Source organism: Chenopodium album, chromosome 18 (genome assembly GCF_948465745.1).
Source record: "Chenopodium album chromosome 18, dcCheAlbu1.1, whole genome shotgun sequence".
In the NCBI taxonomy this organism is placed as follows: Eukaryota; Viridiplantae; Streptophyta; class Magnoliopsida; order Caryophyllales; family Amaranthaceae; genus Chenopodium; species Chenopodium album.
Genome location: NC_137851.1, coordinates 5,011,441 through 5,022,279, shown reverse-complemented (window position 1 = coordinate 5,022,279; position 10,839 = coordinate 5,011,441). Strand labels below are relative to the sequence as shown.

The window sequence follows — 10,839 nt, the reverse complement described above, 5'->3', positions numbered from 1 at the left end:
TAGGTTTCGATTCCAGATCAGGATACCCTAAATTTTTGCTCACCCCTTCCATGGCATATGTACTAGCAATTAACCCTCGTCAAACTCTGTAAGGGAGACAACTAACATATGAAGTTGATAGAGATAGTAGAGTTTTGTATATATAATGGATTGGTTGTCGGCTTATAACTAAATATATGGGAATGTATAAAATTGTAGAAATACAAGTAAAAGATCAATTTAAGGTGTTGTTTGATTGACATTAGCATAAGAGCTAGGTAAGATTCATATATAAAGATTCAATTATAATTATATTCAATGAGGAAGTTGTAATTCTTCCATCGGTGAGTAGTAGTTTCCTTAGAAATTTGAACTTTTGATGGTCAATCTATACCCCTGTTTTATGAAGCAACTCTCTATAGCAATTGTATGTTTAAAGGTATATTAGGGAATTTTTCTCGCGAGGAAGAGTTTCTGATGTTATTTTCATTACCCAAAAAAAGCATACTTAAAGAAAGTGTAATATCGTTTTATTTGTTTCTCGTATATACTTGTAGATACTCGTCGATAGAATTGATCCTAGATACATCATACAAGCACATAAACTAATGGTTCCGTATTTAGTAATTACACATTGTATAAGATTGTCGCAAGATGGCAAAAACTTACTACAAGAACATGTCAACCCATTTTAGGCAACATTTAGGCTATATTGAGTTCACATGCATTACGTAAGGACCTTATTACTTATTAATTATTTTTGATAATGTTAAAAAAAAAGTCTAATAAGAAAAATTAAGTTCAAATCTACCTTATCTTCTTATAAACGCTTTTCATCACCAAACATATTTAATCCGTGCTGAAAAAAAACTTATGAAAATTACATAGATATAGCCCATTTAATATGCTATTTCCTTATGAATTAACTTACATATAAGTTCAAACCTTAGTTAAACCAAACAATCAAATCACATCATAAAATATTAGTTCAGATCAAATTAGAAAAAACAAGTTTAAATTAAATCAAACTATTAAGGGCTTGTTTGACATCGTTTTTTGTTTTTCTCAAAACAAAAAACCAAAAACAGGAAACAAGAAAAAAGTGTTTCCACTTTTCTCTCATCAGTTTTCAAAATTATCATGATTTTAATAAGTTTAACTATTTTATGATTCATTACATGACATGCACCATATGATTTTGAAAAACAAGAAACCAAATAACAGAAAACCACAATAATGCCAAACGAATCCTAAGCGAAAATAAAATGAACTAAATATAGCCTTAAACGGCTATCCTTATTCCTTGTACAACATAAACTTCCATACCCAAAATACTGCTACTCTGGTTTTAGGCACGTTGTAAATTTCATTGAGGTTGACTTGGGAATATTTGCCCTTTGGGCCAATTGGACCTTATACTTGTAGTAAACACAAAATTTCCATTTTTTGTTAGTGTTAGTAGCTATTATTAGCTATATCCCTTTGTTAAAACTCAAAGTAGAAAAAACAAGTGTTCCACATTGAAAGAATATGAAACTTTACTCTTGTTTATGATGTCAATTTCCTTGTACTTTTTGATCAAAGGAACTAAAGGTATGCCCCCAGTACGCACACAAAAGTTTTTATATCTTGTTGCTACATGTTCTTGACCATTGCAAAAATTATTTTATGTTGGAATTTGTATTTGATACGTATGTTATACCACTGATTGAGTAACCTTAAAGTGCTGCATGTTCTTGACTCTTGTGAAAATTACTTTATGTTGTAATCTATGTTTGTTTCCATAATTAGTCCAGGCGTTTTCTCTTGATTATCTAGTCTTTTTTTTTTTTTTTTTAATCTTATTACGGTCATATTAATTGTCTGTTGCTATTAGTCGATTACATTGATATAATTAAAAACTAAGCCTCTCCCTTTGATCAGTACATACAAAAATTCCTCTTCTCAGCTTCACAAAATCTTAAAACCATAAGCTGATTGTTTGTTTGAGCAATGATCAGATAAGATTTGTGGGAGAGGAGAACGCATTGATCAGACCTCAATTCTCATAGTTTTACTTCAACCCTCATATTTTTAGATCCGATATTTAATATATGAGTCAATACTTTGTTGATAACCATTTCCGGAATATTAAATTGTTTATGTGTTTGGTCTATACAAAATTGGTACGGTATAATAGTTTTATACCCACACATAAATTATCACCCTTCCTTGTCAACCACAAATAAACGTGACAGCAAATTGGCAACAAACCAAAGTCGCACGCTCTTTCTTCCCCGACAATCATACGACGCCGTACTACCTTAATTTCACTCTAATACGTCGTCGTTTCACCATTTTCTAGTAGGTTACCTGCTTCCTTTTATCCTCCTATAAATCATCCTTTTCCTTCTCAGTCTCTCTTTCGCCCTTTCTTCTTCCATTTCATCATTTTCTCTCTCCTCGGAGATTTTTCCAGGTATTTTTTTTCTTTAATTTCCCCAATTTCCATATCTAATTTTAGCTCAGATCTAGTTCATCTATAATTAAACAAAAACCCCTATTTTTTTTAATTTCAAAATTTTGTTAGATCTAGCCGGAATTTTTCTAAATTAACCAGTAAGTATTCTGGGTTAGATCTAGCTGGAATTTTCAAAATAACCAATGAAAAATCTGGAATTAATTCTATCTATGAGCTGGGTTGATGATCTTTAAGACTAATTTGCTGAATTGAATTTTTTTTTTCAGGCGTTAATTTTTGTTATATAATAATTCCAAAAAAAAAAAAAAAAAAAATGAATCGATGGGAGCTTCAACAGAACGCCATGGTGGTGGGTTGTGAAGAATTCCGGGGCCCAAGTGGAGTATCGTTGTCGGATCGTAAAGGTCCTGTTCTTGTTTGCCCGAAACCCAGGCGAATCGAGTTTTTAGCAACGAATCTTACCATGTCTTTGAGATGGCAGAGAAGGTAATTTTAATTTTACTCTTAATTTTAATTTTTTCTTTGATTTTGATTTTTAGGTTTTTTTTTTGGATTTTTTTGCTGAATTTTGGTTGGTTTGATTTTGATTACAGCCAACAAAACGATGTTTGTGATTCAAAAGCTGGTGCTGATCTTCTTGACATGATTCTTTGCAAGGTAAATTCATGTTTAATTTTCATTTTATTGAATTTTTATAATTAAATACTTTCTAATTTTGGTGCTGTATATATGGTATGATTATCTTATGTGATGAGATTTACATAGTTTTATATGAAGAAATGGTTGATTTTAGCTGATTATGTTAAATCTTAAAGGTTGATCTGTTTAAATGATTGGAAAATTGTGTATTTGAGACTATTGTTTAATTTTTTCTTTGATTTTGATGAAATATGACCCTGGTTGTGTGTGTTGAGGCGTAGCCGCCGTGTAATCGAATCGCGTATGTTTTAATGGATGGTGTTTGATTCAAAGATTTATTGTTTGATTGTATGGTTAAAATATAGCCTGATGGCAAATCGCATGTGTGGAACATCGTAGTCGGCCGCTAGATGTGGTTGTGGTAAAGATCCAGTGTTCGATTTTTGGTTTTAGATGATTATATCATACTCGGAATATGTTATGTTGTAGGTTTTTTTTAGATGTGGTTGTTGTAAAGATCCAGTGTTCAATTTTGTGGTTTAAGATGATTATATAAGTAGATTCAACTATTGTGTAAAATGAGTAACTCGTTTTATGATCTTGGGTTTTAGTTGTATTTAACCAAAATGTTGCTTATTGAGTAGGTTGGATGAGTTTAACAATAATATTCTTGTTTCTGAAAAGAAATCAGTTGTTTACAATGTTAACTTCTTCGTGTGTTTTGTCGCTTTTGCAAAGAACAAAATTTGCTAATCTACTTGTGTTGTTGTTCCTGCAGGAAAGTCATGGCGAAGGAAGATCTTCAGCTAGAGAGATTGCATCATCACCCCCATTTTTTTGTGGATCACCGCCCAGTAGAGTTTCTAACCCAATAGTTCAGGATGCGCAGTTTGGGGATGAAAATTTATCCCCCTTGTCAACTTTACAACTCGCATCTCCTTCCACATCCGCATCATCTTCACCATCACCATCGTCTATGAAGTCTGGTGGTGTGAGGATGAAGTTTGGTCTCAAATCACCCACTGTTAGAGTAGAAGGTTTTGATTGCCTCAACAGGGATCGCCAGAATTCAGGCATCACTGCTGTGGCGTAAAGAAAGGAAAATTCAATTGGTTAACTGTATATATACAAAAGATCGATGTGAAGCTGCCATTGCATAAGCAACTGCATCAAACTTCTTGTCAAGGAATTCCGGATTTTGACGAAAAAGATATGTTTTTGGTTTTTGTAGAAAAAATTGCTGGAGAGAAATTGTCTTGCCATTGTATATAGGATGATGTTCTACTAGAAAGAACACCAAGGGAGACAACCCAGAGGTGTGGTCTCTTTTCTTTTTGTACTATATGAGAGGAAGAAGATTGTAAGAGAAATTTGTATAGAGAGCCATTGAGAGTGGTCTGACCTTGTAACTTATGGTGTAAATATACGCTCATTTGCTACTATTATATCGACTCCATTGTTCTTTTAACTCGTGCCTCAATTCTCAAAGATCCCCAAGCAATCTACGATGGATTAAGAGCAATTTCCCACAATCAGGGTCTTTATGATGCGTGTTGAGAAGGTTAGATTCAACTCAAACTTGCTAACCCAAGTTTGAGCTCGAAGGTTAACGATCTGTGTTGAGAAACCTGCGTGCCCATGTTTGAGCTCGAATGCACCTTCCATTGACTAGTATTATCAAAAGCTCGTGTTTTGAATAGATTTGACTAATATGTCGATAATTTTCGAGGAGTATATCAATTAGTCCAAATCTCGGTATTTATTTAGTCTTCCGTAATTGTTGATAATCCATGACTTTAATTTAATAGACTTGGTAAGAAGACAACAAAGTGAAGAAATGGACATATATGGAGGCTGCTTTGAAGAATTCAACCACATGCTTATTTTAAGAATCAAGTTAAGATCAAGTCTTTTGGCTAAGTGCTAAAAACTTTGGCATTGGTATTATGTCAATATCATGATTTAATGGGTTAAATAATGCGTCAATACCATACTTTATCACTCTTATTTTCTTCGTGTTTGTTTTTTATTCGTAGTTTTTGGGTGATGAGTTTTTGTTGCTTGGTCAAAATATAGATTAATTATAAATTAATCATACAGTACGAGGACAATTAAGTAACAGCTAAGATGTTAGGTAGTAATTTGCAAGATTAATGCTTTGCATGTTCTTATAAGATTTGAACCTTACTTTTTCATAATTGTTGTTGGTTAGAAAGGGACATTCTTTACTTTTTAAATAATTTGATTGAAATAGTTATACTTTTAACTCCTTTTCTTTTGACAATTTTGAATTCATAGTAGGATTATTATTAGTACTATATCATTTATAGGGAACAAGGCTTATTAAAAATCTTTTTGCAAGATTTTTAGGTCTCTTGCTCTGTTTTTACGTTCTCATGTACTCGTATTATTTTTTTTATCAGAGTACTTATTACATATTATTACTATAATAAATAAGATTAGATTAGGCCCGAAAAAATAAAGTTAGGCTACGGATTATAAAAAGAGTTCTCTTAAATAAGGTGAAGTAAACCAAAAAAAAAAAAAACTCCTTTCATCCTCAAATAATCTTCTTGCCAGGTTTAGATGTTTAGTAACAATTTAACGAACCATTCTTCAGGCGTTAAATCCATTTTACATTAGTATTTCGTCAATCAAAGTTGATGAAATAGATCTCAAACTCATAAGCACCATCAGAATTACTAACATCTAATGACAAAACAAGCACCACCACAAATTCATGGTTAGTTAAGACTAAACTAAAGGAAACCTCATAGAGTCACAGTCAACACCAGAGTAATCAATGAGAATTAGCAAACACATCAACAGATTTCGGGCAAAAATTGTTTCCTAAGCCATCACATTTCAAGTTTGTGATACCTTTATGATAAGTTGACAACCAAATCAAACTAAACAAATTCTTCAATCTACCTTATAATTATCCTAAAAAAGAGTGAACATTTGCCATAAAAATGACGGAAATAAAAAAAATTCACTTATGGTCACAAAATGATCATGCTAGATGTTGGGCCATTGTAAGAATCTTGAGATGCTTTTTCTTCCTTAGCTCATGTGGGACTGGGCCAAACACTCGGGTCCCAACAGGCTCACCTTGCTTATTAAGAATCACCACAGCATTGTCATCGAATTTGACCTCACTTCCATCACAGCGACCTCGCTGCATGGCAGCTCGCACAACAACAGCCCGTACAACATCTCCTTTCTTCACCTTTCCCCCAGGACGAGCTTCTTTCACTGAAGCTACTATAGTATCTCCCAATCTTGCTCCTTTCCTTCCCTTTAGAGCTTGTATGCACATTACCTGTTTAGCTCCAGAGTTATCAACAACTGTAAGCTTTGTCCTCATCTGAATGAAAGTCCTTAGCTGCTGCAACACCTGAAGACGTTCATGTAATATGTCAATTTTATTTTTCACTTCCTCATTGAGCAACAATTCAGCATTATTTGGATGTTTGGGTTTTGTGGTGAATAGCATATGAAATCTGCAAGGAAGGTAAAGTAAAGCAGAGAGGGTAGCATACCTGGGGATGGGGGTGGTTGCTTGTGGTCTCACACGTAGATCTCAGTAAACTAGAACCACTACCATTGGTTAGACCACCTAGCAATGATCGGCCCCCTATTACAACACATATTGCAAGAAACAAACCAAGTCAACCTCAGAACAAGAATTAGAACATATAAGGTCTTCCATTTTAAGTACAACCGCAAAAATCTAGAATTGATTTAGCTTCTGTTAGCACTGCCAGGGAATCAGGGACCGATAGGCTAGCAAAGTGAATGTGGGTAGGCAACAAATTCAATTTTTTTTTTTTTTTTTTTACTGCAAATGCATCAGAAACTCGTATAGTTGCAGCTTTAAATGGGATGGTCAATACTCAATACACAAACTAGCACAACCACTTTCCTTGTTAATGTAAAGAGTCTTACTCTGAAAACAGGTAAACCAACAATAATGTCCCTCTCTCCCTCCCTCCCCCCATATAGTAGCCAGTGAAAAGTCACTGTTCAAGAAACTAGCAGTCTAGCACACTACAAGTACTTTTTTTGAGAAGTAATAATTAATTTGGAACAGCTTCCAAGTCCTCGTTTGATTGTAACAATGATAAACACAACTGAATAACAAATAGTCACAGACTCACAGCACATACCACCTTAGTTTGAATAAGTGCAAGGTGCACTGAGGCATCAAGTCCTCAACTCCGAGGTGCAAAGTGAGAGACAGAGGTACAGACCATCGTTAGGAAGCACAAAGTTCAACAAGAAGGCTCATAAATTCTTTGGATATTTTAGCTACTAAGAAAAAAATTGAAGGTTCCATTGACAAATTTACTTGAATTTGAACATTACCGGATGGATTTAATAATGTAGGCTGTGGTGGTGCACTGCCTCACCACCATGAGGCATAGAGGTTAATACCTTCAGAATAAAAATTGCAAAGGTTCCCCGAACATTTTAGAAGTCAAAACTAAGTGTGCTATCTAAAGTTTTATAGGCTGGTACAAGAAAGCATCCCACTTATGGGATTAAGGCTTTGATTGATTGAGGCTGGTACAAGAAAGCATCCCAAAAGATCAAAACAAAACCTTTTTTTGCTAAGAAAACATCCACTATGAATCTGGTAGTTTAGCCTGATTCACAAGGGCAAGACATCCTATGAACAGATTTGAAAATAGTATGTGAACACAATATGTATAAAAATACTTTTCTAGTTTAGGAATTCTAAGCAACAATAATAATTTCTAGATGGAGCAAATATAGTGCCTATAATTTCTAGACACATGATCAAGTACAATTATAATGTTTTGATATATCATAAGCATAATACTCTTACTCCCTTGATCCAAGCACAAGAGTACGTACTTTGTACTCTGCACTATTATATGTTTCTCCCCAGTGTAACTCTACTACTCCCCTTGTTTATATTTCATTTTTTCTTTTCCACGTTAGGGGGAGGGGAATTTGTGATGACATGTTAGAAAATTTTTGCAAAGGGTCCAGTACGACAGCATAAATAAAGGCAAAATCTAAGATCAAATGATCAGTCCAATAAGAAGAACGAAAGATAATCAGAATCTGAAATGCTGATCATGGTTTTTTACTACTTAGTTTGTTGATCATTTAAAAAGCACTTGATAGACAAATAAATATGGAAATCAAAACATAAAGTAATACGAAAATATTATGAGCATATACCACGAGATAACTTCGAAGCCACAGAAGATGACATCTTTTACTTTGATATGCCTGTCCAGTGACGAGAAACAAAGGCACAGATATGAGAAAATGCATATAATGCCTAAAGTAATCTGCATAAGTAGAAATGTGATGAAAATAAAGACAGTCTAATGAGTTCAAAAAAGTCAGTAGCCAAGAAGAAAGGGGCAGGGGGCATTCCTCTCCCTTTGATGGTTAAAAAATCTGCAAAGGGCTTGTTCTATCAACACTATAAGTCACGTTTTACTTATTGAGTTGTGAAACAATTCATGAAGCTAATCATCAACACTGTCTAACATTTCATTCTCAAAATATAATACAACTAACACATTTAGTAGCAGATAAATTACAAAGCATAAAGAATTCATTCTGAGAAAGTTGAACAAAAGATACTTGGTGAAGAAGAATCAAAAGCAAAGAGACGATGAGTTCTGAACAAATTAGCTCCTTGGTAATGGCTACCGCTACTGATCAAGCTCAACCTACCTATGGTATGCCAAACTCTAGATTGTACGAGTGCCTGCCCGAGCTAAAGTCCGGTGATTCATGCCATGTCGGATGAGCAATATATGTGGAAGATGGGGGGGCTCGCCCCCGCTTCCAATTGCTTGGAAATTCTCAGTTGTCGGCTTAGCTCCGCCCGTGGGGTAGGGGTCGCATCCTTCGAAAATCCGAATTCGAGGTAGGGGTGAATTCGGTTTTCTCAGGTGCCTAAGTTCGGTCCGTGTGTCGTTTTTCTTCTCTACCATGACGAATCAATTGATGAGCTATTCTTATGTAAGTGCATCAAATCCTTACAACCAAAATTTCCGTCTATGAATTGTTCTTATATGCTCAAGAGTCAACACAACCATTGAAAACGTACTAGTATCACGAAATGCATGGTATAATGAGATTTTCACAAATTTCGTAAATAATGTGTAATCCTTGCAATTTCTTCCTATTTGAAGTCTTAATATCAGTATCTCATGCATAACTTAGCCTCTGATGGATCTAGCAGTAACGAAACGGGTGGCAATACAATCCCTTTTGCAAGGGAGCCAAATTATTTCAATGTATACCCGAAGCAATACACACTCTATCAAGCCAAAAACTACCTAATACCCAAATGCATTCTTCAATCTCCAATCCTCCTTAAACCAAATATAATCATTAAATACTAATACGAATATCGAGAATCGCTCGATCCTCCTTAAACCCAAAACAAGAACAGCTCCAATTTCCTGGAAAACCAATTTGCACAAAACATACCCCCAATAACAATCCAAACACTACCCATTTTCTAATGGCATCCAGTTGCAACATCAAAGAAAGTTTAAATTTGTGACATTTCAAAATAGTTAGCAAATCACTTCTTCTTCTCCTACCGTTTCAATACTGAACCCTAATAATCATAGTCAGCAGTCCAGAAAATTACATTGATTTAAGTCAATACATTTACAATTACAAAGATCATTCAACTAATTTTCTACAAAAGTAAAAGAATTAAAGAAAGAAGGTTACCTGAAAACAATGGCAAGATGTGAATGGAGCTAAAACTCACTGCAGAAGACCGTCGCTCAGTATATAGAGAGAGAAAATAGAAGGAGAGAAAAGGGCTGTTTGTTATGAAATATATAGAAATTAGAGGATTAAGAGAAGAAGGTAATAAGAGAAGTATTACTACTTTTATGTATTACTCTTGGTAATATTTTTGTACCTCATACAAGTGAAATTGCATGGCTATTTATAATAGTAAGAATCACTATTACATTGTGGGCTATAACATTAGAGGGTGACAATTAGGGTTGGCTATTACATTAAATGCAATGAAGAAATTGGAGTGTGGACATTCACACCTTGACTAAATTAATTAACTCTTAACACTCCCCCTTGAATGTCCATACAAAATAGGGTATATGTTGTCTCGTTAAAACCTTGCTAAGTAAAACCCTTTAGGATAAAAGCCATAGCTAAGGGAAAAGAGTACAACAATATATTACTATATGCTTTAGTGTACTGCCTCATTAAAAACCTTGTCAGGAAAAACCCATTGGGATAAAAACCTGATCGAAGGGAAAAAGAGTGCAGTGCATATAATGCTCCCCCTGATTTTAACATAGTTTATGAAGACGACGCATCCCAATCTTGTGGACCAACCGCTCAACACTCTTCGAAGGTAGGGACTTTGTAAACAAGTCTGCAAGATTATCAGATGATTGGATCTGTTGGACATTTATCTTCCCTTCCTTTTGCAAATCGTGTGTAAAGAACAGTTTTGGGGATATATGTTTAGTCCTATCACCTTTAATATATCCTTCAGTTACTTGTGCGATACATGCAGTATTGTCTTCGTAAATGATGGTTGGACTTTCAGTTACTTCTTTCATCCCACATTCTTCTTGGATATTGCCGATCATTGACCTTAGCCATACACACTCACGTCCTGCTTCATAAAGGGCAATCAACTCAGCATGATTTTATGATGTCGCAGTTAAGGTTTGCTTTGTTGATTTCCAAGAAATTGTAGTTCCACCATAGGTGAA

At 34.6% G+C, this 10,839-nt stretch overlaps 2 protein-coding genes across 2 annotated transcripts; one reads left to right on the top strand and one right to left on the bottom strand.

The window, feature by feature from the left end:
* The first annotated feature begins 2,314 nt into the window (after positions 1–2,314).
* Positions 2,315–4,521, top strand: LOC145591274 (uncharacterized). Its single transcript, XM_081647684.1, has 4 exons — positions 2,315–2,437; positions 2,707–2,926; positions 3,034–3,097; positions 3,858–4,521. The coding sequence occupies exons 2-4, from the start codon at positions 2,754–2,756 to the stop codon at positions 4,170–4,172; spliced, it is 552 nt and encodes a 183-aa protein (XP_081503810.1). The 5' UTR covers positions 2,315–2,437; positions 2,707–2,753; the 3' UTR covers positions 4,173–4,521.
* Positions 4,522–5,876: 1,355 nt separating this feature from the next.
* Positions 5,877–9,906, bottom strand: LOC145592803 (large ribosomal subunit protein uL14mz-like). The gene is made up of 4 exons (XM_081649310.1): positions 9,818–9,906; positions 8,294–8,344; positions 6,622–6,716; positions 5,877–6,476 (listed from the first exon to the last, which is right to left on the bottom strand). Exons 2-4 carry the CDS (start codon positions 8,325–8,327, stop codon positions 6,093–6,095), a joined length of 513 nt encoding a protein of 170 aa, XP_081505436.1. The 5' UTR covers positions 8,328–8,344; positions 9,818–9,906; the 3' UTR covers positions 5,877–6,092.
* Positions 9,907–10,839: the final 933 nt, after the last annotated feature.

What these genes read in the sequence shown, in the direction of transcription:
- LOC145592803 (XM_081649310.1), bottom strand. Translation starts at nt 8,327, where the DNA reads ATGTCATCTTCTGTGGCTTCGAAGTTATCTCGTG. An exon ending in GGCTTCGAAGTTATCTCGTG is followed by an intron (nt 6,717 to 8,293) that starts GTATATGCTCAT and finishes GTGTTGTAATAG; the next exon opens with GGGGCCGATCATTGCTAGGT. An exon ending in GCAACCACCCCCATCCCCAG is followed by an intron (nt 6,477 to 6,621) that starts GTATGCTACCCT and finishes GAACGTCTTCAG; the next exon opens with GTGTTGCAGCAGCTAAGGAC.
- LOC145591274 (XM_081647684.1), top strand. Translation starts at nt 2,754, where the DNA reads ATGAATCGATGGGAGCTTCAACAGAACGCCATGGTGGTGGGTTGTGAA. An exon ending in TCTTTGAGATGGCAGAGAAG is followed by an intron (nt 2,927 to 3,033) that starts GTAATTTTAATT and finishes TTTTGATTACAG; the next exon opens with CCAACAAAACGATGTTTGTG. An exon ending in TTGACATGATTCTTTGCAAG is followed by an intron (nt 3,098 to 3,857) that starts GTAAATTCATGT and finishes TTGTTCCTGCAG; the next exon opens with GAAAGTCATGGCGAAGGAAG.